Source organism: Talpa occidentalis, unplaced genomic scaffold (genome assembly GCF_014898055.3).
Source record: "Talpa occidentalis isolate TD23 unplaced genomic scaffold, MPIMG_talOcc4v2.1 talOcc4.11, whole genome shotgun sequence".
Taxonomy (NCBI): Eukaryota; Metazoa; Chordata; class Mammalia; order Eulipotyphla; family Talpidae; genus Talpa; species Talpa occidentalis.
In genome coordinates, this window is record NW_023601104.1 from 90,360,207 (window position 1) to 90,385,908 (window position 25,702).

Genomic DNA, 25,702 nt, shown 5'->3' on the forward strand with positions numbered 1-25,702 from the left:
CGACCTGGCTGGCTGCCAAGCCAGAAGATGTTCTCGTTCCTTCCTGCACACACCATCCTGCTGCCCGGGTGAGGGACCCCTGCCCCGGCCCCCCAGCACTCACCTTGTCCTTGTCTTCCATCTCCAAGGAGATATCCGAGGGAGAAGTCTTCTCACTGTGCTCCCCATAGATCAGCGAGGTCATGCTGCGGGCCAGGAAAGGCAGAGGGAGGTGGAAGAGGAGGAAGAAGGCTAAGGAGCGCCTTGGTCTCTGGCCCGCTCCCTGGGCTGAGGGCAGCAGGCCACTCCTGCCCAGTAGTGGACACACGTCCACTTGCTTGTGAGCACACAGCTCTGTGTATAGAGAGCCGTCACCCTGGGGCCAGGTGCCCACACATCTGGGAGCCACAGGATCCAGAAAGTCTGAGATCTGAGAAAAAAAGTGGCCTCATGCCCAGCGATGGCTGCCCTCCAAGTCACCTTTGTCTGGGTGGGCTAGGAGGGGGCACGGGCAGTGTGGGCACCTGGTCATGGCAGCACCCCCCAGGGGAGCAAGCAGCTGACCCAGCCCTCACCTGTCATTGTGCATCAGCAGAGCCAGGCGCCCGTAGTCCCATGCAGCTTTCCGGAGGAAGGAGTAAACCACAATGATGACCTGCAGGCGAATCAGGGCAAGAGAACTCATGGATGCCTTCCCCTTGGCCAGCCTCCTGCGTTCCCAGGGGAGCTCCTGTCCCTGAGGCCCTTAGGGGGCTCCCCCAGCTAGAGGGAGGGACCATGACTTTTTGTTTTCCGAGTGCCCAGTGGCATCCTGGCTTAGAGTGCATGCTCACGCTTTGTTGGACAACCAGACAAGGAAACTCTTGAAGAAATCAGCAAGGGGAGAGAGCAGAGCCCACGGGCCCTAGCCAGGTGGGCCTTGGGACAGCGGTGCGTGGAAGACAATCTTGGGATTTCTTCCTGCTCCTCCACCCCGAGGTCCCGAGGCCCAAACACGGGGGCCACCGTGGGCAGGGCTGACATTCACACAGTTCCCACCAGTGTCTGTGGGGACAACTCAGGCCCTCGATGCACCACGTGTGAGAGCCGGGCTGTCTGCCCCAGATCAGACCTCACTTCCACCCACCACAGAGCCCAGACTCACCAGCCACAAGAAAACATTGATGAACAGCACTGTGGGGACACCTCCAAAGGGCTGCCCCTTCAGGACGGTGCTTTGAGACTGGAAACACTCGTCCATCGATATGTTATGTGTTTTTTCCACCACATTCAGTTTGGCCTGCGAGACAGCCATTCTGGAAGGCTCCCTGGTAAACAGAGGGGTCTCCAGGTCAGATATAAGGGCTCCTCCTCACTGTGAAAACACAGAAGTGAGTGCACGTCAGACCCAGTGCCCCGGGCCAGCCTGTAAGTGATGAAGGCAGGCAGGGCAGCCTCGAGATGGCCGCAGGCCTCCCTTGTGAGACAACAGCCTCCCAAACCCGGGACCATGAGCACTGGGTGACTCAGACTTCCTGGGAGAGTTTTGTTGGGGTACTAATGGCTTCATCTGGGGAGAGGTGGGGGAGACAGAAAAGGGAATAAATCTCCTGCCATGACCAGGAGATGGGGGTGACCTGGGAGCCCGAGGCTCCTGGTGCTAACATACAAAAACAGAACAAAGGGCATAATAAAGGAAGAAGATGTCCCTGGCTAGCATCTCACTGGACTAGGAAGCCTCTTGCTTATCTTTTTAAGTACCCCTAATCTCTGTTGCCTTTTCTGCCTAGGCTGCCCAGTTTTATTATCCCAGGTCACTGGTAAACTCACAAAGACACGTTTACCCAAATGTAAAAACACACTAGATTACATTGAACATGGCACGTTTTGCAAGTCAGCCTTTGCCGGAATCAGAGCAGCTGCAAGGCCGCTTCTGGGGTCTCTTGGAGGATGGAGCAACTCTGAGCCCCGGCAGGGAGTTGCAGTTCTGCTTGTGGCCACCGGAGGGAGCCAGTGCCGAGGAGGAAGCAGGTGGCAGAGGGGCGTGTGGGGCATGCAGGGCATGCTGAGGCCTAAGATTCCCTCTCCTACCTGAGTGGGGTCTCCAGAGAGGCTCCCAGTCAGGCCTGCAGGCTCCACTCAGCTATAGGGCTGCTGCAAAAGAACAGATGCAGATGCACAGGACTTAGGGACCAGATCTTTTCTGGCATCAGCCCTTTTTATGCCCAGGTTGCTGCTCTTTACCACAGACAGGTCTTGCAAACACTTTCGGTCTGTTCTTGTCTTCCCCTTCTCTTTATGGTGGATCTGAAGCACCAAAGTTTTGAATTTTGACAAAGTCCAGTTCATGCAATTTTCTTTTATGGACCACACCTTTGGTATGGCATCTAAGACGGCTCCGCCTGGCCCAAGGGCTTAGAAGGTCTTTACCAATGTCTCCTTCAAAAAATCTTATCGTTTTAGCTCTCGCATGGAAGGCTGCCATGTGTTTTGAGTTAAGGCTTGCGTCTTGGGTGAGGTAGGTTCTAAGCTCATGTTTTGGCATGTGGATGTCCAGTTATTCCAGCACTATCTTTAATAGGAAGGGAACAGCTCAGAGCCACCACCCCCATCCCCACCCCGGGGGCTTCCTGGGGATAGGAGCCAGGCCAAGGATGTAAAAAGCACTTGGGGCCACTATACAGTCATGGGGCTGTGGTGGCTGTTGCTGGTTAATACAGCACATGGCGAGGCAGGGCAGGGTCGGGGCTGTGAGGAGCTCAGGTTTCTATCTTCTCTGCGGAGGTCTGAGTCCTAGATGCTGCTCTTTCCATTCCTCAGCTCCCACTCCCCTTTGTCCCATTCTGAAAGTATCCCTCTCTCCTACCTTCCTTTCTCCCCCAAAGAAGGGCCGAGGACCTACTGTAAACCAGGCTCTGGGGGTCTAGCACCTCTGCTCCCACCTGCATGAGGCTCCCAGACCCTGGGGAGACAGGCAGGTATGCCAGGCACACACCCCTGAGGCCTCCATCAACCCAGGCCACAGGAGAGTGTCCCCTCACCCTTGAGGGGGCAGAGAAGCTCCTGCGAGGGGGTGGGTGGGGAGCATGAGCAAAGGGAGACTGAGCAAGGCAATTGGGAAAGTGAACATGAACAGTCCTGGCAAGCATGGAGGCTGAAGCACCTGTTCGTTCTTTCATTTGTCCATTTGTTCCTTTAACAAGGATTTATTTATTTATGCATACAAGAGCTGGGGTATAGGCCAGAGGTAGGCCAGAGGTGTTGGTGGGTGAGAGGATTCACCAGAGACAGAGTGGGGAGCAGAACAGGTGGATCCACTGAAATACACTGCTGAGGGAAGCAGTGGGCGAGACAGGAGAGGTCTGCCGCACCATGTGGGTAGCTCCCTGGCTGGCTGGGGATCGAACTCTTGCTGTAGTGGCTGCTGATAGCTTCCTAGTGCTGAGACTTAACCCCTTGCGCCACCAGGGAGGCCTCCCTTCAACGAGAATTTGTCGAGTATTTACTCTTGCCTGATCCCAGATAGAACCTAAACTTCAAACATGAGGTCCTTTGGGGGTGTTCATGGCTTTTGGGGTTTGGGGAGGCCTGTTCCTGGCTGCTGTTCTGCCTGGGAGGATCCCAGTTACATATCTCAGTCTCTAAGCTTGGAGTGGGGTGGAATCCACCCAGCAGGGTTAGGTCAGGACACGCTTTCCCCTCAACATGGCTGCCCCGCAGGAAGGGGAGATGAGGAAGGAGAACACAGAAGAGACTCACCCCATCTTGCCATCCTTTTCTGCTTTCTCAGCAGCAAAGAGGCAGGAATGAGGGAGGCTGTTGCCGTGGAAACCTAGAGCAGCACACGGCCTTTGTCATTACCCCTTCACCATGCCCTGACCTTCCTTCTTTCTGGAGGGAGTTACCTCTCGGGGGCTCAGGAAGGTACAGAAAGCTTTCTGGAGGCCAGTGCATCAGCACTGGGGAGAATGGACCCTGAAATCTGGGTGTGCTAAAGGAACAAAGAGCAGGGATGGCCACATGCCTGGTGGGGGGCATCAGGGATCCCTCTCTTGGGGCATGAATTTCATAGCAGAGCACAGGGAATCCCCGGAGCCAGGTCATCTGATCCATCCTTGATAGTTGTGTGACCATAGGCCGTGACTTCACCTCTCTGAGCCCCACTTTGCACATCCAGATAATCCTGGCTCATAGGATCATCGTGTAGACAAAATAATTCGGATGAAGCCCTCCGCACAGTAGATGGGAAATGCATGCGCTCAGTATGTGGCGGTACTGTCATCACCAACAGCTTACTGGTGGGCCTTCCTGACCAGTCCGAGTCTCCATCCCTCGGCTTTGTCCTCAACAGGCAAGGGAAGAGGTGGGGATTATGGGAAGGGGTCCTGCGCGCCTCAAACTGCAGCCTGGAAGTGGTCTCCCTGTGCATGAAAAGCCAACGTCAGCCTTGTTTTGGGGGCCGAGCAGGGGCAATGAAAGGTGGTATTAATATTGGTTCAGTGAGTCAGGATTTCCGAGTGCCCATCCCAGTCACATGCCCCGCCCCCCAATCCTAGCCTCCTGAGGCAAGGCTGGAGGCTCAGCAGTTGGAGGCTCACTCCCAGATTTCCAGATCTGGCCTGGACCAGACCAGCACTTAGCTCCCCACTTTTCCCTCCAGGTCAGGTGGGCACCAAGTTCAAGTCCTCTGTGTGAGAAGCCGAAAACCCAGGACTAGCGTGGCCAGAAAGTCCTAGGGAAGGGCCAATCTTACTAACAGCTAACATTTATTGAGCACTTAGTACAGGATAGATACTTCCCACTTATAAAACAGCTCGTTTAATCCTGACAAGTCTCCTAAGGTACTGGAATCATCCCTAGATGAAATAAAAATTCAAAGGCCAGACATGCGAATGGTCACAAGGTAAAGCGGCAGACTGTCCCTTGAGCCCAGCCAGTTTGTCACCCTCTGCTCTGCTGCATCCCAAGTCCTTCGGGCCTCTGCTGAGCTGGGCGGGGGCAGGGCAAGAGGATGACCTTGTTCAAGCCCTAGTTCAAGGGTAAAACCTTTCCCAGGCCTTTGGGGCAGTGCCGTGGAGAGTACTGCGGCCTGAGGGACCCCAGGAGAACGGGGCTCAGGTCCAGCAGTGCGGCCTTTGGCAGATGCCTGCCCTTATCTGGGTCACAGTCTCCTTGTCTGCAAGATGAGCGGTTTCAGGGGGAGATTTCTAAGGTCCTGGCTGGCCCCAGGATTCCAGGTGTCCCAGAGTCACAGCGCACAGCTGCTCAGCCTGCATTTACCAGCTCTGCCCAGGCCCACCCTCCAGCACCCTGTGGGTTCTCAGGCCTGCATTTTGGTTTGGAGAAGATCCCTGTAGCCATAAGCCCCATCCTAGGATAAGCAGCTGTGGGTGGACAGCCACCCCAACTCCACCTCCCCGCCCCCTGCCTGCTCACCCTACAGTGCAGAATGCCACAGGGCCTGCCCCCCCCCACCCCGCCCCACCATCTGGCCTCCGCTGTCTCTTCAATAATTCATCACCTTTATGTTAACAATAAGGAATGATCATTTCCCATGGTTCTGGGCCTTGAACAGATACACCGGAGTTCTGGCCATGGGTGTCAGAACTCACCTCCCCCTCTCTGGGTCTCTCTGCATCACCCCTTTTGTGCTCTTTGAACTCAGACCTCCTCCCCTCCTCCCTCTGTCCCCCACCCCCAACCTTTCCAGGAAGTCGGCTCTGTGGCTCAGATTCATCAGATTCATTCTCACTGCTGGGGACCCGGTGCTCTGCAGGAGGGGGGGGGCGGGGGGGGGGCTGCAGCGAGGGTTCTGGCCAATGTGCACCCCCACCCACCATGCCAGCTGGCCAGGCATCTTCCCCTACCTGTCAGTAAGCCCACCCTTGCTCTCAGTGCCCCCAGCATCGATCACTTCACATCTTCACAGCAAAGGAAGATTTGTCCAAATTTATACATGAAGAAACGGGCGGCCAGCAGGCTGGGAGATTTACCCGCGGCTGGGAAGGGAGGGGCTGTGGGATGCAAACTTGGCTTCTCTGGTTTCCCATTCAGTGCTGCCTGGCTGGGATCAGCCTGCAGGGGATGGGTGTGTGGGGAAATGCTAGAATCACCTGGAAGGAGTTTAGATCCAGATATAGGATCTGGATGCCACACTCCAGGCTTTAAAAGTGAGAATCTCTAATCAGTTCTTATCTGCAGCCAAATTAAAGAAACACCAACTTATGATTTCTAGAGTTATTTGCATCTAGATTGGAGGTTCTTGAAGCTCTGAAATGTTTCCTGAGTTCTCGCTTGAAGCTCTGAAAGGACAGACGATGGGAGATTTGGGGATAAAGGATGGCAACTCAGTGCCCCTTAAATCATGTTGTAACGGGTTAGCGCCTGAGGGGAGTCCTTATATTTCCTCTCAGGAGACCTCTCTGTATCCCCGCCTCCCTGGTACTCCCCTGTCCCAGTTCGTTCTGAATCTGTGGATGTTGGCTGGAGACATACAAAGACCACATCACCCCTTCCCTGGAATCCCCAACCTCTGGAAGTTCCACCTACACTAGAGGCCAGTGGCCCGGGCACTCCTCCACGGGCACCGTGCCCACCCACTGTCCCCGCCCCATGTCTCCCAGAGCTGCTCGATCTGCTCCACCTGAGCGTGAGCCACTTCCTGGGCTTGATGGGACCTTGGTCTCAGCAGTATTTATAGCCCCTGGGTGCAGCTCAAAGCCTAATCCCTCCCACCCAGGCTTTCTCCAATGACCAGCCAGGATTTAATCTCATCCCCACTCTCTTTACAAGCTGGCCTTGGCCACGACTGCCTGGCTTTGTCCTTTTGCTTCTCCACGCACATGAGCAGTCAGTAGCCCCAGTATATCTGTGGTCTCTTTGATAGCAGGACCCATGTCTCTTTCTCAAACTTTCCATAGTTCTTCCACAATGAGGATGCAAGCTGGAGGCCCCAGTGAAAGATCTGAAAGACGGATGACCCTTCACCCAGGACCGTTCTCAGGGCAGGACATAACATGGGGTGGTTTGCACAGGGTGCAGAGTATACCCGAGCCCCTCATTTTTGTCTCCCCACAGCACCAAGGTTACCAAGGCTTGTTCCCCAAGTCACAGCATGCAGTGGAGGGAGCATGCATGTTTGGATGAGGAGCCTGGGTGCCAATCTGGTTTTATTATTTATTAACAGCTACTGAACCCCTTGTTGCTCAGTTTTCTCTTCTATAAGAAGGATGTAACTACATTCATTCTCTGATGCCAAGATGGTTATGAGGATAAAGAAGATAGTACCTGCAGACATTCTTGTCAACTATGAATACCCAAAATAGTGGTTGTGTCTTTGCAGCCCTTTTACTAAGACTGAAGCCAGCCTTCTTTCAGAAACCCCTAAATGGACCCCTTCAGTCATCTCTGAAGCTCCGGCATGGGGTGAGTGAATTGGGGCTCCACCTTGCCATCAGGTCCACTAAAATAAAGCAGCCAGTAGCTGGGACCAGCAAAAGAGGCTGTCAGCACTATGGACAGCACCACACTGGGCAATATATTTGCGCTGCTGTCTCTTTCCCAAGCTCTGTGGACAGTGCTGGGCAGGGCCGGTGGGTGCCCCTCACCCAGTCATACCAGCTGACAGCTACAGAATGAGTTCCATGTGCAGGAACCATGCCAGATGTCTGAATGCATTATTGGGATGAACAAGCCCATCAGATTGTATGTTGGATGTGGCCAACGGCATCAGCATTCGCCCCCAGCTCTTCCCAGTGGGCCTTCCCAAGCTGCAGAGGCTGGGAAGCTAAAAACTGCATTTCCAACACTCCCTTGCAGTGGGGTTCCGAATACACATCAGGTCCCATTCCATCAATTAGATGCTCTGGACATAGAGAATACAGTGGAAGGAGGAGGCACTCATCTGCCTGGAGGTTGGGCCATGCTCTGCTGATAAGCAAGGCTGAAGAGAGGAAGGAGCGTGCAGCAGATCAATGCCCAGTCTCTGGCTCTAGCGGTGGGGGCGAGATGATTGTGGCACAGGCTGCAGAGGCTCCCTGATCCCTGGTTTGTAAATGAGGAGGCATGAATTCAAGCTTCAAGAGTCCCATTCTGGCTGTGGCTGAAGAGATGGGTCGGTGCTGCTCTGCTCTGAAGATCCAGGTCCTAACCCTTCTGGTGATTTTGCGAGCGTGTAATTCCCTGGGTTAAATTTTTAATTTTGCTTAAAGTTCTCAGAGTGGCTTTGCTTCCCGTGCAAAGAATTGGTTGGTTTATGATCCCATCTTATGGATGGAGTCTTCCACCTCTCTGAAGAAGTTAAGCAACTGGCTCAGGTAAGCAGCCAGTGAGCACAAGGACTGATGCCCAGGACAGCCGACTCTGCAGACCCTCCTACCCCTTTGCTAGATGCCATCCTATAGCAGAGAATGCCAAGCCCAGCAAATAAGAATGAAGTACCAGGTTGAAGACAAGCTAGGCAGAAAAAAGCTAACACTGATGGGGAATTCCGGCGGTGCACTCCAGGCCCAAGTAGGCACAGCCCCAAGAAGACCTCAAAAGAAGAAAGGGGAAGGAGAGGAAGCAGACATTTGTGAGATGGGTGCCCTCTTGTTATCCGTCACCCCACTGACCATCACTTATGCTCCCCGAGCAAGCTAAAAGGTAGCAGCCTAAGAGGGAGGTTATCAGTATCCCCATTTTATAGGCACAGAAATGGAGACACAGAGGGGTTAAGTATCTGGCCTAAAGCGTAGTCCACCAGGTCAGGACCACCAGGACTGCAACCCCCACCCCAGACTCCTGTTTCTCTTTTGTTTCCTCCCAGTCTAGCCTTAGTCCACACCCCCAAATTGGCTATAGGGGCCTCAGGGGCCACCATCCCCCACTGATTGATTGAGGGTGGGTGGCGGGCAGGAGAGGTGGAGCAGGCAGGAGAGGCTAGAGAGACAGAGGCAGGACTGGAATTGACAGCTTTCGGTGGCCTCTGCAGGTATAACTAGGGAGAGCTGCTTTGCCCATTCCAGGAGGGCCGTGTTTCTGGGGAGCAGGAAGACAGGCTCGCCACCCAGGTATGCTCTAACATGTAAGGCTCTCCCTGCTAAAGGGAAGGACAGGAGGCAGAGGCAGCTAGAGGGTGGAGGGGAGAGGGCAGCCGCCTGGACCTGGGCCAGAAGTGAGTATGCAGCCTACCCTCACCCCACCACCTCTGGGATGCTACAGGAGCCCCCCTAGCCAGGAAAGTTCCATCGCCTGTTTTCCAGACTCTGCGTCCCCACCAGTGGCCCATGACTTTCAGCCCTTGGCCCCAAGTCTGCAAGCCACCGCCAAAATGCCCACATGGGGGCAGGGGCCAGGCCTCCATGGGGTCATCACCCACATTCCGGGAAGTGAGCAGTGACTCGGTGGGACACTGGAAGAGAAGGGGTGACTCCCTGCTTGTGCCAAAAAGACAAAGCGCTAAGTAAAAACAGCAGAATGTAAAGCTGTTAAATGAGAGGATCTTAATTCTAAAAAAAGAAGGTAAAGAACAAAAACCCCAATGATACCTGTGGTAAAAAAAAAAAAGACCAGGGCCTCCCCCCGTGGTGCAGCAGTTGAGCGCTGGGCTGCGAAGCTGCCCACAGCTTCTGCAGAGCCGGTTTGATCCCCGGCCACCGGTGAGGGTCCCACATGGCGCGCAGACCTCTCCTGCCGCCCGCTGCTCCCCTCAGCAGTGTACTTCGGTTCTTCTGCCTGTTCTGCTCCCCGCTCTGGCTCTGGTGAATTCTCTCACCCTCCCCCGCTTCTGACTGTACCCAGTGCATGTATAAATAAATAAATCTTAAAAAAAAAAAAAAAAGACCAGCTTCTGTGGGGAGGAACTGTGTTCTTGCAGTGGTCTTTCACAAGAAATTTTGGAATTGAAAAACTATTTCATATGAGCATGTGCTAGTGATTAAAATTAGGGGGAAAAAGACTTAAAAAGGAAGACTTGGTATCTCAAGGTATCTCCAGGCACAGTCAGCTTCCTTCTGCACCAAATCCTCCTCTTTGCTCCTTAAAGGCCCTTGTTTCGAGCAGCTCCCACAGGGGCTGGTGAGGGGGTGGAGGAGACGGAGGCCTCAGCGGCTCCTGTGTGGGCTGCCTACTCAGGAGAGCCAAGGCCTGAGTCTGCCCCCCACCCCCACCCTCCCCACATAGCACCAGGCACAGGAAGATCAGGGCTGGACCCAGCAGCATGAGGTCTCAGTGGTTACCAGGGGGTCTGCCCAGAAGCCGGGGTGCCCTCCCTCTCCAGATCAGGAACTCCTGGCAGCTGACCACAGCATCAGCACCTGGGGGCAGTGATTGGGTGGGGTTGGTGGCCTCCCCAGCACAGTTCTCGCTTGGGGGCCAGCCTGCCCGGCCCCATCCACTTCTGCTACCTGCTCCACCTCTCCTGCCTGCTCCACCTCTCCTACCTGCTCCTTCTCCTGCCTGCTCCACCTCTCCAGCCTGCTCCACCTCTCCTACCTGCTCCTTCTCCTGCCTGCTCCACCTCTCCTGCCTGCTCCACCTCTCCTGCCCTCCCACCAACCCTCAATCAATCAGTGGGGGATGGTGGCCCCTGAGGCTCCTATAGCCAATTTGGAGGTGTGGACTAAGGCTAGACTGGAGGAAACAAAAGAGAAACAGGAGTCTGGGGTGAGGTTGCAACCTGGTGGTCCTGACCGGGACTACACTTTGTTCCAGGTACCCAAGAATGTTTATAGTCACCGCCTGGCAGGACAACAGCCCTGATGGGGCAGGGTGATGACTGTCTTCATTTTACAAACGAAGATACTGAGTCCCATCCTGCAGAGGGTGAGTCGCCTGCCCGCGTCGCACAGCAAGAGGTGGTGGGGGTGGGGGGCAGAGGGAGGCGTGCGGCCTGAAGCCGAGGCCCAGGCGTTAGCAGGGCCTACCTGATCCTTGTCTTCTGAGCTCCAGGCTCCCGGCCTGCTCCGGGGTGGAGGCTGGGACAGTGGCGGCTCACTAGGCTCCAGTACCCTCCCATCTCCCTACTAGAAGCCTCAGCTCTTGCACATGGGTGGCTGCTTGCCTCCTCAAGGCCTTCCTCTCCCCATTCCAAGCCTCCCCTTTGTGGGAAGCCTCTGATCCCTGCCCCCAGTGGAAATGCTCCAGGTCAACAATGGACAAGGCAGCCTTCTTCGAGCACTGGCCTCAGCAACGACGTCCTCCCTCCACTCACTTATTCTTTCCCGAGTTCCCCACAGAGACCTGGGCGCCAAGGAGGAGATGTGCTTCTCCCTCACAACCTGGTTCTCGAAGCAGGGTGATAAAGGCCTGCACTAGGGGCAGTTATAACTGGGAAGGGCTGAGCAGTCCCGGTGAAGCCACTGAATACAACCTGGAGTGTCCAGGGTCTTCCTGGACAAGCTGAGCCCAAGTAGCCCTGCAGGTTGCAATCACCAGCTAGAAGGGATGTCTGAAGCTCTCCTGAACGAGGCCAGCATGGCCTACCTGCTGCTCTTGCTTCACCTCATCCTACCCATCCCTCATCTGCACCCACGGCCTCTCATGTCTTTCCTTTACTTCCTGCAGCCACCGTCACTCTGCCACAGGGTCTTAACGTATGCTAGTCCTTTCCCTGGAATATCCCCCCTCCCGCTAGCTAACGCATTCTCTCACTAGGTAATCTCAATTTCTGCTTCCTTAGAAAAGAAATCCAGATCAGCTATAGGGCTTGGCCTCAAGGGGCTGCTAGCCAATGGCAGTGGGGAGGGACTAGAATCAAGGTCAGGTTACAGATCTACCCCCAGGTGTAGACTCACCTGGGAAATGGGAGGTCTACAGGAAGAGTGTCCCCCAAGGTGCCTGTCCTGTCACCCCTCCATTCCATATGCTCATCTTCTAGCCTCGGAGCATCTTGGGAAACAGAAGAAGTGTGGCATCTAGGGGTGGCACCCTACAGCTCCTTGGGTCCAAATCCTGTCTGCTGTTTACTTGCTCCACGTCTTTGGGCAAGTTTCTTAACCTCCCTGTGCCTCAGTCTCATCTGCAAACAGAGATGTTAATAGCATCTACCTTATTGCGTGGCTGTGAGATGAGCTCCGGTGAAGCACCAGGCCGGCGCCCAGCACACAGCAGCGGCACAATACAGTCGAGTGTTACTTTCCTTGTCAGTACCTAGTACATTGGGTGTCTATTTAGGGAACCACATAGCAAATGGCTGACTCCCCCAGTGGATGGAAAGCTCCTTGACGACAGAGCCCAGGGCAGTAGCTCCTCATTTTCGCTGCTGTGCTGGGGAGAATTTAGTGCTCTACAACGTTTGTTGAAGGAAAGAATGATTGGCAGTGGGGCTAAGGTGGGTCTCACTGGTGCAGTGTTTTGGCTGAAAAGGCTCTGAAAATCTAACACAAGTTCCTCCCTCTTCCGTAGACCAGTAAAGGGAGCTGCTGGCTAGTGTTTCCCTGGGCTTCCAATCTCACAAGGCTGGGCGGCCCTGTCACTGCCCCTTCCCCTGGGACTCTGCTCCATCAATAAACTGAGGGCATGGGGAAATCTCGGGCCAGGGCAGTCATTTCTGTCTTGATTTAGAAAAAAGTGTGGCACATGTCATATCTGAGTGTGGGGAGCAGATACATTCCCACCACCACTGGGTGAAGCTGCAGGCTTCAGTTCAACTCTGAGTTATTGCTGTAATTCCTGTCTCCGTGGCAACAGGTCCAGACTCAGCCTTCCACTAGCAAATCCCAGCAGTGCTGTTCTCTCCCCAGTCTGTTCCCTGATGGTGCCTGTGCAGGAGTTCTGAGAGCACTGAGGGGGGATGTAGCCATGGCAGAGGCCCTCCTCACCCCAGTCAGCCCCTGTTAGAGCCAAGAAGAAAGTACTCAGCAGCAGGAGCAAATGGGCAGGATGCCCATTTCCGCCCCCTGTTTCCCTGAGGACAGGCTCTGGGGGATGGTGCCCCAAATTCAGGGAGATAGAACAAAAGCTCTGCAACCTGGAGGCTGAGTCCTGGCCCCAATCAGACCCAAAGAACTGTTGATGAGACACTGATGTGTAGATAGAACCAGCCTTACCTGAACACCTGCTCTCCAGGCACTGGGCAAGGAATTAGGTAGGAAAAACAGGGAACAGGCTGCCCTTAATGAGCACACAGTCTTCCGGGGAGGCCCCAACACATGAAAGCAATGATGAGAGCAGAGGGGGGTGGATGCTGCTCAGTGCAGGATGCCGGTGTGCATGGCACACAGGGAAAGCTGCCTCTGTGCACCTGTCTGGGTCAATTGTTTCTGGACCCAAGGACCTCCTGAGAGTGTTTCCTTCTAGAAGGGGACTAGCTGCAGGCTGAGGCAGGGTGATGAAGACTGACTTTTCATTATATCATTTTTCACTGCTTGAATTTATATGCCTACCTAACCAATTCCAACAAAATCAAAAAAGCAAAAACTAAGATGAAAAGCAGCACCATGTGATGAGTGGCACAGAAAGAGTGTGACCTACTTTGTGCTGGAGCCCAAGGGGAGGAACAAGCAGCTCTGGCATCAAGGAACTTGTCTGCCCTAGGACTTCAGAGTTCTCATCTGCAAGGAGTGCCTCTCTGTCTGTCTGTCTGTCTGCCTCTCTTCATACCAGTGCACTTCTGATATGTGGATGTCTCTCCAAAACTCATGTCCCCCTAGAAACATAGAACATGACCTTCTATAGAAACAGGGTCTCTGCAAATATGATCCATTGTAATGGTGTCCTTCTAGGAAGGCTGCATGGGGACACACAGAGAAGACAGCCACGTGAAGGTGGAGACTGGAATGATGTGGCCACTAGCCAAGGTATTCGAGGAGGGCTGGTGACCACCAGAAGCTGGTGACCACCAGAAGCTGGAAGAGAGATGGTAGAGCTCTTCCCGGGAGGCGGCAGAGGGAGCACAGACAGGCCAACAACTTGGTTTCAGACTTACAGCCTCCAATATGGTGAGAAGAAATGTCTATTGATTTAAGTTACCCAGTTTATGATAACTTGTTGCAGGTGCCCGAGGAAATGAAGACAATGGGTCTATGCTTTTGTGTTTGTGTATTTTGCATGTGTGTATCAATGTAATCTGTGTGTGGGTATCTGTGCATCTTTTGGGTATCTGGATATGCTTGGGAACATGTCTGTGACTATAATTTGGGTTTGGAGCGCTTGTGTGTATTTTGGGATACATGCACATTTATATATTTGTATGTGTGCGTGTTGAGTTGTGCATGCTTATGCATGAGTGTGTATTTGTTATGTGTGTGTGAGCATATGTGTGTATAACAAATGATCTCTAGGGTCTCTCTAGCCCTAACATTCCAGAAGTCTGCCTCAGTCCCTGCTACAGGGCCTGGCCTCAAGGGGTTGCTAGCCAATGGCAGAGGGGAGGGACTAGAATCAAGGTCAGGTTAAAGACCCACCCCCAGGTCTAGACTCACCTAGGAAATGGGAGGTCTACAGGAAGAGTGTCCCCCAAGGTGCCTGTCCTGTCAGCAAAAAGGGTCTCAAGCTCAGGAATGTGGTTCCAGCAGATGCCACACTCTGGCACAAGCTGAGAGCCTTCTTGGAAGCCTTCACAGAGTAGAGACCCCCCCAAGGAGGCTCTAACCCTCTCTCCTCTTTGGGTTACTATAGGGGAAGATGAACTTGAGTCACGTTGAGGCCCAGAAGAGTGTTTCTCAAGTTCTGGTGCCTCAGCGTCACCTGAAGGGCTCTTTTTGCCGCAGATAGCTTGGCCCTGCCCAGTTTCTGATCCAGTAGGTCAAGGAGTCTGGGAATCCGCATCTCTAACAATTTCCTGGTGATTTGTTCATGTGCTGGACTGGGACATGCCTTGAGAATCATGGCCTCGTTAGACATGTAACTGGGTGGGGAGACCTCTTCAGCCTCCTCACTTTTCTCAAGCCTCAGTGCGGGCCTCCTGGTCTTCAAGAGCATGCCCTGGAAGTCAGACCTCACAGCTCACTCTTTGGTCTGTCTTCCAAACAGACTTGGGAGATCATTTATTCAGCAAAACGAGGGAGCAGGCTTAGTTCCCTGCACTCAGGGCACTTATAGCTTAGGCACAAGATTCTAGGGGGTACGTAGACCCCCCAAAGAAATGATAACAGCCTAAGTGCATTCTGGAGACCTGGTGAAGGGGTGCTGGGAGCAGAGAGGGACGTTTACTTCAGCCCTGGGCAATCCTGAAAGGCAGCGTGGAGGAGGTGCTAACCGAAGAAGTGTTTGGAGGATGGGCAGCATCCCATCTTAAGGCTGTTGTAGCAAGATTCGGAAAGCACTATCTCCCTTCACCCTCACAACAATCCTCAGATGGGAACTGCTGTTACCAGCCACATTCTCAGTCTCAGGTGCTTGTGGAGGTGGGGCAGGACATCCCGAGAGGAGATCATGCACGCACGGAGGAAGGGAGAGGGGGACAGGACAGTGGTGGGGTGAGACTGTTTTGAGGCTTCTCCTGAAGGGAGCTGAGGGCCCGCCTGGTGGAAATGCACCTTGCCCCACTTTCCCTGGGGCAGCACGAGCTTAGTCCCATCTGTCTAACTAGGGCAGGAGGCAGGCTGGCAGCTGGCTGTGGGATGGGCGGGAGCTGAAGGGAGGCGGATTGAGGGGGCTCTCCAGAGCACAGCTGCTCCAGATGGCAGAGGCTGCAGGTCTGGCTCAAATGGCCACACAGGGCCTGGAGGGCCGAGAGGGCCTGGAACTTGAGGGGCCTGAGAATTGGTGCTAGCATGCTGGGGGCTCCATTTAGAAATGTGCTTGTGAAGTATGGCCCTGAAGGGAGGCTGAGCAGAGAGGCTGAGGGACAGCTGCTGGCACAGCTTCCATACCGACAGACCCCAGACAGTCTCTGTGTGACTCTAGCAGTCACTGGCCTCCTCAACTAGAGCACAAGCTGGAAGCAGAGGAGGAACATTTGTTTCAGCCCTGAGCAATCCTGAAAGGCTGCATGGAGGAGGTGTTAGACACCATGCCTCTGCCCCTGGTGCGTGTGAGGAAGGGGGAGGTATCAGGAAAGCCACTCTGATCCATGCTGGGTGAAAACTAAGTAATCTGAATCCAGAGGGATGGAGCCAGAGGAAATGAGCTCTAGCTGCAGCACGAGGTATTCTAATTAGACTCAAGGAAGCACTGGCTGGGACACTGAAGGGAATAGTAGTCATTGCTGGGGGGGTGGTGGGGAGAGACTCACGCTTACATCTCTGACAGTCTGCCTCCCTGGGGAAAATATGGTGGGGCTTTCTCCCCTTCTAGCACTAGTTCCTCCATCAAATCTCACGTAGGTTTTACTTCCCCCGCTACTACCATGCTGGTATGTCACCTCTACCTTCCTTACCTGGGTGGGCGAAAGGCACCGCGCCCTCCCTCCCCAGCTAGTCCCAGTTGCGCGGGGCCTCTGAGCTGGGTGAGTCCTGCCCAGAGAGGTCTGAGCCAAGGCTCAGAGAGCTACAGGCCTCAGAGAGCACAGCTCCATGCGGTCGGGAAGGGCTGCAGAGCGGCGGCCAGCGGGATTTCTATGCTGACAGAAACCAGTGGGGACAGGGGCGGTTTGGCCAGAGTAGACAAATGAGTGCGAAAGCAAAGCAGGGGGGGGGAAGGGCTGTCTGGTGCGCTAACAAGCAGGGCCAACAAGCGCGAGACCCTGACTCTTGAGTGGTTTGCACGGAATTGTGCAGGCGACAGGGAGCTACTGAAGATTTCGGAGGAGAACCCGACAGTGTCTGGGTTGGGAGGAGGACTTCCAGGTTTTGCTCCTAGCCTGGGAGTTCATGAAAAGCACGATCCTTGGATTCTGAGCTGCTCAAGGGCTTCTCAGGGGCTCCCCAGGGAGGCCCACAATTGGCATCGCAAATGTCACCTTTTCAGCGAGGTCCGGCATCACGATCGTGTTTAATAACACAACTCCCCTGGTTCTCCTGATTGCCCTTTTCTTCTCTGTCCCCCCGCCACCCCCAGCATTTATCTCTGTCGAGCGTACTTCACAGTCTATACTGTTTATCGTCTGCCTCAACCCCATTAGAATGAAGGCCCTTGAAGGCAGGGTCACGGTCTGCTTTACATGGTGCTGAATAGGGCCTGGAGTCCCAAGAAATCATTTACTTGTTGAATGAATTGAAAGAAAAAATACCCCCGATCCGATGCATGAACCAGCATGGTCTGGCTGTTCCCTCCCTGTCACTTCATTCCTGGCTTCCCGATCTTGGCAGCACCCGAGTGGAAAAATCTCAGAAAGGCAGACAACTCTGCTCTTCCCTGCTGGGCCTCTCACCCTTGCCAGGAATCCGGGGAGAGTTAGCCTGTTCCTCTTCCCGTCCTCCACCAAACCACCCCCACTTTCCTGCATCTGGGAGTGGACGCCGGGGGAGGAAAATTTCAACCAAGGAAAGGCAGAGGCTTGCAGGACTAGGTGGATGATCAGCATATGGCAAATTACTGAGTGTCCACCCCAGCGAGGTGCTGGGCAGCGGCTCTGGGCCTTTTGTTCCATTTTGTCCTCCCATCAACACGAAGAAATGGACATTACCCTCCCATTTTACAATTGGGGAAAACAGAGGTTCACAGAAGTTTGCTGGCATGGCCAAGGTCTCCCCACCAGGAGATGAGCCTGTTTTGAACACAGGTCCATGTCCTACTCCAACCCAGTGCTCATTCCTCCATAGTGTTGTCCTTCTGCCGCAGAAGCAGCTGAGATGCAGGGTGTGGTGCTTGCTGAGTTTCTGTCCAAGGTCCCAGCTCCCAGGGGTCTGCGCTGGCCTCAGGCTCCCCACCTGAGCTCTGGGAATGGAGGTTTTGCCCATCCCCCAGTGGCGAACGAGCACAGTGACATCACGTCTGCCACCCGGCCTGAACTCATTGGAGAGTACGGTCACTGCCTGTGCTGGCTGGTGGCCAGGTGTCCTGTCCTCAAGCTGATGTGTACCATGAGGGCTGGAGCCCAAAGTCGGTGCCCTGCATTTGCAGCCCCAAAAGGCCCAAGGGAAACCAAATCTACCCCTGTGTCCAGACCCAGCACCCCACATCCACATTTGCACACAATGGGACCCTAGTTAGGGAGGCAAAGAGCTTGGATCAAACCTCTCAGGAAAAAGTGCTTCTGAGTAGGCTAAACACACTCCTGCTCAATTTCTGGAGCTTTAAGTGCTAGACTTCTGCTTCTTCAGACTATGTTCATCTACTTGGAGGGTGGAAACCCTCTCTCTCAGCACACATCACTGTTCCTTATTCTATGCAAGGTAAACAATATGGTTTCTGCCTTAAAGAGAAAATTAGAGCTTAGTCACTAAGTAGGCAATAGAGAGCCATTGATGGTTTTAGAGCAGGGGAGGGCATTGTGCTTTAGGGCGGTTCATCAGGCAAGAGTATGGTAGTAGAAAAGACTTTTGGAGTGATCAGCACTACCTTATATTAAGCACTTACTGAGTGCTAGATGCTGTTTCCAGCATGGTACAAATGTTAACCCGAATCCTCACTACTGCTGCTATCCCCATTTTTACAGATGAAAACACTGATGTACTTAGAGATTACAGGGCTGGCAGATGGAGGAGCTGGGGATTGCAGCCCTCTGGCTCCCGAGACTGATTTCTTTGCCACTATTTGATGTTACCTCTCACAGCAATCTAGACAGGAGGGGCAGGGGCTGGGGCAGGGCTGGGACCGTGGGCATGGCCAGAAATTAAGAAGGAAACACTACTCGCCTTGAAAGGCTCTCACAAGGCCAGATCAGAAAATAGGGAAGATGTGTCATTAAGCACTTTGATCTGTGCAGAAGAGAGCATTATCTACGCTCACTTTTATTGATAATAGCAGCCATCACAAGTTTCTTGGCCACCATCCCATACAGAATAACTTCTTTCATGGAAAAGAAATTTTAGGGACACTCTCCGATCGAGAAATCTTATCAACTCTCCAACCCTTTCTTGATTTTATTTATTAATCTATTTACTATAGGGAAGCAAGCCTCACTAGATCAGATGCTAATGGGCCTGAACACATTCTAGTTTTGGATGTCCGGTCACAATCCCTGCCAGTGTCCCTGTCCCAAAGCAGTCATGGTACCAGGAGTCACCAGGGAGGTGGAAGGCAGGGAAAGCTGGAGACAAAGGCCGGGCTGGGGCAGGACAGGGGCAGGCAGCTAAATCAGGAAGGGCAAGGTGAGACCCAGGGGCTTCCTGTGCTATTTTGACAAGATTATACTTGATTCCTCTGAGATGTTCAGCTACAACATTTTAAACTACACTATTGATATAAGGAACGCCTGAGAGCATGTGAAAAAAGAGACCGAGGTTGTATTGTATCACAAAGAGCCCTTCCAGCTCCAGCAATCTATGAAGATACCGTCTGTCTTAATCCTTTCCCGGGAGAAGGTGCGAGAGGCAGGGACCCTCAGAAGGGACTCTTCCAGGTCTGGCTGGGTTCTGGGCCTGTCCCAAGTCTGGATTGACTGGAGAAGAGCAGTTCTGCCTGAGATGTTTGTGTGGCAGGGGAACCCTAACCAAGACGAAAATGTCTTTAGTCCCCTTCCCAAGTCACCTGGGACATTGTCCTTTGGAGAAGGGACTGGGTCTTTCCTGCCTTTCCCTGCCAGGTTGTGGGTTTGGGGGCTCAGGAAAGCCTTCGCAGGCTTGAGGGAGGAGCTGGTGCTGCGGGCTGAGCCCTGCTGGGAGTATGATGGCAGAAAACCTACCTGGTGAGATCTGGGTTTCGGGCAGATGGGCTGTCACTCGCCTTCCGATCAGCTCTTAGGAAAAGGTGTTTCTGAGTGGCCCAGACAGATGCGTTCCTGCTCGATTTCCGGCCACAAAGGTGGCTTCTCCAAGGCTCTGTGGCACGGAGACAATGAAGCACTCTCAGTGCAGGCGGGCATGGATCCCAGTCCACCCTCGCCTCCGCAGGGCACCCTCCCAGCCCAAGCAGACCAGGCTCCTCCCAGGTCAACATCTTCCAACAAGGCCTGCCTTTGCAGAGTTCTGATGGGGTCAGGGGCACCCTAGATGCAGCAATGACCTCTAGTCTACCCCCCTCAATGACCTCTAGTCTACCCCACTAAATACAGCTGCCCAGAGGGTGAGCTGGGGGCTACCTTCCTCTCAGCTGATCAGGGGAACCGTGCATGGGGCACCACATGGGGAGTTTAAGCACCTAGATCTGCCCTGCCAGTTCCCTCTGGTGAGCTGGAGCATGCCACTTTCCTTCTCCCTGGTGAGCTGGAGTTCCCCACTTTCCTTACTGGGATTAGGGGGACTTCAGCCTAGGTTCACAGACAGTGTAAGCTGGGAGCCATCAGGTGACTTCAGGTAGGACTTTGGAAGCATCTTGGGGGTGAGGGACGTGCACACATGCACTAACCCACTGATCAGAATCTTCAGGGAGGTGCCTGGGAATATGCATTTAAACAAGTCTCCTATGTGGATGATAGAAAACAAGACAGGCTGGACTGCATGCTGGCAAGTGGCCAAGTCCAAAGATGAGGCTCTGATGATAAGATAAAGGGGTCATCAGCCCCTCTCCCGAAAGCTGCATCAGAGGGGTCCAGTCTCTACCAGCAGACGCTGGGGAACTTGCTGAACCCTCTCTGGGCTTTGTTTTCCTCATGGACAAAATGAAGCTTGGAGATGATCACTTGGACCATTCCAGATTTAAAATTGTGATGTGGTTAAAAAAAAAATATGTGACAAAACCCACGGAGAAATGAATTTAAAAAGAAAGTTCATGGTGAGAGACTTTTAAAATAGTTTGTATGCTTGGCTTCTTTTTAAATTCTGAAAATAATATGCTTAGGAGGAAAAAAATCAAACCATTCTAAATAATACATAATGAAAAGTTGCCCTGCTATCCCAGACCTCTGTCCTGCTACCCCAGACCTCTGTGCCAAACATTGTCAAGTTTTCTTTAAGAATTTTCCAGAAATATTAATCAAAAAATACTTAAGCCTGCACTTTATTTTAACCTCACCAGCAACAGCCCTGGTGTTCTATCTTTGTTATTTAGTACACATCACACATCTAAGCACACCAACACAGACAGATCTTTATTCTCATAGCAACTCGTCCTCCCCACCAAGGATGCATTATCTTTTTTTTTTTTTTTTCAATTTTTCTTTCTTAAAAAGTGATCTGATAGTGGTAGCTTATCAGGAGATAGGGAATGGGTTAGAGAATACGTAGGTATCTTCAGTGGAATCAGTATTTTCTTTCTTTTTTTTTTTTTTTAGAGGCATGTTTTTTATTTATTTGTTTGTTTTGTTTATACATGCACTGGGTATAGTCAGAAGCGCGGGAGGGTGAGAGAATTCACCAGAGCCAGAGCGGGGAGCAGAGCAGGCAGAAGGACCGAAGCACACTTCTGAGGGAGCAGCGGGCGGCAGGAGAGGTCTGCGGCCATGTGGGACCCTCCTCTGGTGGCCGGGGAGCAGCCGGGGATCGAACCGGCGCCGCAGAGGCCGCGGGCAGCTTTGCAACCCAGCGCTCAACCGCTGCGCCACCGGGGAAGCCCAGGATGCATTATCTTTTATGAGAATGTCCTGCTAATGAATGTTAAGGTTGTTTCTACTCTTTTGCTGCGCAAAGCTGCAATGAACATGTCTGAGTATATATCTATGGGCACATGTGTGAGGTGATCTGTAGGATAAATTCCTAGGAGTGACAAGCTGAAGTTAGGTGGATCTGCAATTCTAATCGATATTGCCAGATTGTCCTCCAAAGAGGATGAGCCAGTTTGCCCAACCTAGTCACACGTGACAGTATCTGTTACCCTCCACCCTCAACCACACAGCACATTATCAAAGTTTTAACTTTGCCAATATGAGAATTGAAAAATGAGGACTTGATTCCATTTGCAAACTTTAATTATCAGAAAGGGGGGGTCTCCCTTGTGGCACAGGGGTTAAGATGCAGCACTATGAAGCTATCTGCAACCTCTGCAGCATGAGTTCGATCCCCAGGCAGGGAGCTGACCCACATGGTACAGCAGACCTCTCCTGTCTCACCTGCTCCTTCCCTTAGCAGTGTATTTCAGTTCTGCTCCCCACTCTGTCTCTGGTGAATCCTCTCACCCCTCCCCCACCTCTGGCCCACACTCCAGCTCTTGAATGCATAAATAAATGAATCTTTAAAAAAAATTATCAGAAAGGGCAGACAGGATTTTCACATTTATTGACCGATTGGCCTTTATGCCATGTCTATGTTCTATGTCCTTTTTATCTTTCTTTCTGACTTAAGTTTTTCTAAACTAAAGCAATTGGCTTTTAGTCATATGTATTTGAATCATCATTTGTTTCTCTTTGACTGTATGATGGCATCTTTTACTTATAGAAATTTCAGATGTCTCTGTAGTTAAAAGTATTTCCCATTTGCGGATAATTTGTTTTCCACTTTTATTGCTAGGCTTGTCTTTATAATATTTCCTTCTTTTTAATCTTTTCTTTCTTGCATTTATTCTGGTGCAAGGAGTATGATAGGGCTCAGCTTTATTTTTTCCCCAAGGAGGCTCGTTATCCCAAAATCACATTTAATTAATCCATGTCCTACCCTCCCTCTATATTAAAAATCTCAGTTTAAGTATGTACTAGGCTACATACAAAGTATATAACCTTTATGTCAAGTGCTGGTTCAAACATTAGCCTCACTGGATTGAAGATAAGTTACCTAACCTTCCTATGCCTTAGTCTGGTCTAAAACTGGGGATAACAGTGGCAACATCTGCATAAGGTTATTGTGAAGATTAAATGAGTTATTTCCGGTAAGTGGTGTCAAATGAGGCAACCATGTGTTGTGTACAAGGGACTCACTTTAGATGTGAAGACACACATAGACTGCAAGTGAAAGGCTGGAAAAGATAGTGCAGGCAAAAATGGTAACCAAAAAAGAGGGGGTCCTACTGATATCATAGACTTTAGGTCACATATGATTTGGGTCCTTGTGCCTTTTACTCCATTAAATTCATATCAGTGGAAAGCTCATATGAAAGGTTTGCAAGCTACCAGAAAAAAACTTTACAGAGTGGACACCCCTTGCTTCTGAAAGCTGCCATGGAGAGAGATCCTGAGTGTCTGACAAGAGCTGGTTAAATTAAGAAATGCTTTTTATTTCTTGCACTATCTATGCTCTTTATCCACTTACAAGAAGGCCACTAAGAATTGGACACAACTGTTTAACTTGGACTCATGTAGTCTCGGAACTGAGAAATCAGTTCTATGAAAAAAATGAACAACTCAACTTCTGAACCATGGAACTTCTTGAGAAGTTCCAAAGCCAAGAGACCTATCAGACAGCTGGAGCTGCTTGTTTCCCCAAAATGACTCTCAGAGGAAGAGATGTAGGACCTCTGAACATGCCAGTATGGAGTGTTGTCAGGTCTGCAGAAAGAGAAAAACAGAAAATTCTGGGGCACAGGTTATGATGACTAAACACTCAGGCAAGGACAGCCTAAACCAGGAACTTATTCAGTGTCAAGCAGAACTTTTCATAAAGTGAAAGAGGTAAAGATATTAATTAAAGGATTATCTTTGTAACCCTATGCCTCTAATACTTGCTATAATCACAATCAGTAAGGCATAGTTATAGACGATTGAGACCTCTGTCCATGATCCCTCAAGAATGAGGTATGGGTATTCTCAGACAAGAGAATTTGTGAGCACATGATAGTAAATTGGTCCAGATCACCAGGCATTGGTCACTCTGTGCACAGCTTCTTGACCACAAATTAAACCGAAGTAAGAACCTATGCATGACAAACTTTCCCTGAAGATACACAGACCACAGACCTTTCACAGAGATAAGGACCAGAACCAGGGACAAAGACATCTCTGTAGACCCCCTGCCACAAGAAATAATACTATATAACTTTACCTAACTATCCCCTCCAAGAGACAGTTTCTTTAGAAATGCCAGTTTTTCTGTCTCCTTTGCTTGTCACAAGGAAATAAATAAGTGTCCTTTGTACAAAATAAATCAATAGACTTTAAGTCAAAAATTGCCATAAGAGACAAAGATATTCTATAAATGATAAAAAGGCCAGTTTTCCAGGAAGATATTACAATTACAAACACATGCACCTAACAACAAAGCACCTAAATATGTGAAAAAAACACAGACTTAAAGAGGAAAAAAAGTAGCACAATAATAGATTTCAATAAGCCACTTTCAATAATGGATATAACAACCAGACATAAGATCAATAAGGAAACAGAGGATTTGAATATATTCAACAACTGGACCCAACAGACTTAAACAAAACATACGCAAAACACTCCACCCAACAGCAGCAGAACACATTCTTCTCAGGCACACATGGAATCTTCTCCAGGATAGGTCACATGTTAGGCTACAGGAGAGGGCACAGAACAGAGCCAGGCACGTGGGAATGACCAGACTATGCTGGTGATTACTGTTATTACCACTGCAGGTCAAATGTGCCTGGGTCTTTATCTAGATACACTTTTCTGTTCCACTGATTCTATGACCCAGTTGACAGATACTGGGGGCCCAAAAGTGGCAAGCAGTAAAAAAGGGCACACTCACCACCTGGCTAGACTTTTCTAGTCATTTTTAGTATTTTACTGGTATTGTAAATGTTTCTTTGCATTATATTTTAAATGTGGCTAAAATTTATAGAAAGCTATGCATTTTGTTTTTAGTATTTTTAATAAATATATTTAACATATTAGCATCCACCTTAGAATATTATTTTCTTATTTCTAATAGTTTTTCTTAGTGAACTATCTTGTCCTTTTGCTCTCCAAGTGGTCCATTATATCATCTATAATTTTAATTAACAAATTTGCCTCCTTTTAGAATTTATGCTTTCAAAATTTGTATTGGCTTATATTTCTAGAGAAGTGTCACAGAATGAAGGTGTATATAGGTGCTCATTTTTTCCTGGTATATGTGTAAGTCTGCAAATACACACACATTACACAGATATAAAATCATATTAAGCAATATACAGTGAGTCTCATTAAATAAGAGTTAAAATTAGAGATATTAGGCATTTTTATCAAATGCCTTTTAGGTATTTTTAGCATTTTTGGAGCTGTTTATATGATTTTCCTCTTTTGAACCATTAATTTGTTGAATTATGAAAGCTCCACTTGCTTGTGTTCTATTCATTTTTTAAACATAATGCTACCTGATTCTATTTATTACTATTAATTTATAAATTTTATACCAATTCATACATGCAATTTTTTTTCAGTAATTTTTCTTTTTGTGCTGTCTTTGCCAGTGTTGTTCTGGTGTCATAGAATAATTTAGAACCTTTCAATATAATCCAATACAGTTGGTGCATATTAAATGCTACTGGAATTATCTGTTCCTTTAAGATTTGATAGAAATCAGAAGCTGTCTAAACAGGGTAGTTTGATGAAAACTCAGTTTCCTCCATGATTATTGGTCTGTTAGGATTTTTCTAGTTCTGATGTCAAACTGAAATTTTATATTTTCTTAGAAAAATATCAGTTTTTCTGAGAAAACTAGTTCCAGCTGGTTTTCAACAGAATTTGCATACTGTTGAACACAATATCTGTTAAAAATTCTATTTTCTCAATATTAGTGGCTCTTACCCCATTTTAATGTTTAATTTTATATATTTGGCTCCTTCCTCTCCTGGCCCCCACTAGAGTAACTTAGTCTTAAAAAAAAAATCATCTAACACCCGAACTTTTCATCTAGAAGCCTATTTACTATGAACACAGCCCAGAAAGAGCAGAGCTGGAATTAGAGACGAGGTTGAGGAGGGTAGCAGTGGAGGGGCAGCTTGACCACCAGTCATTCAACAAACATTT

The 25,702-nt window shown here is 50.6% G+C and overlaps 1 protein-coding gene across 5 annotated transcripts in view; it reads right to left on the bottom strand.

Moving 5' to 3' along the window:
• TMEM63C (transmembrane protein 63C) overlaps nt 1-25,702 on the bottom strand; it is a 72,774-nt gene that overhangs the window by 34,170 nt on the left and 12,902 nt on the right. For 4 of the 5 annotated variants that reach the window (XM_054691924.1, XM_037503797.2, XM_037503801.2 and 1 more), the window contains exons 2-5: nt 19,607-19,742; nt 1,124-1,286; nt 555-634; nt 104-185 (exon numbers count right to left, since the gene is read on the bottom strand). In XM_054691924.1, coding sequence (XP_054547899.1) covers nt 104-185; nt 555-634; nt 1,124-1,273 — 312 coding nt within the window. In that variant the 5' untranslated portion in view covers nt 1,274-1,286; nt 19,607-19,742. Of the gene's footprint in view, nt 1-103; nt 186-554; nt 635-1,123; nt 1,287-2,049; nt 2,113-19,606; nt 19,743-25,702 lie in introns of all 5 variants that reach the window. The other variant, XM_037503796.2, reaches the window with a different exon arrangement.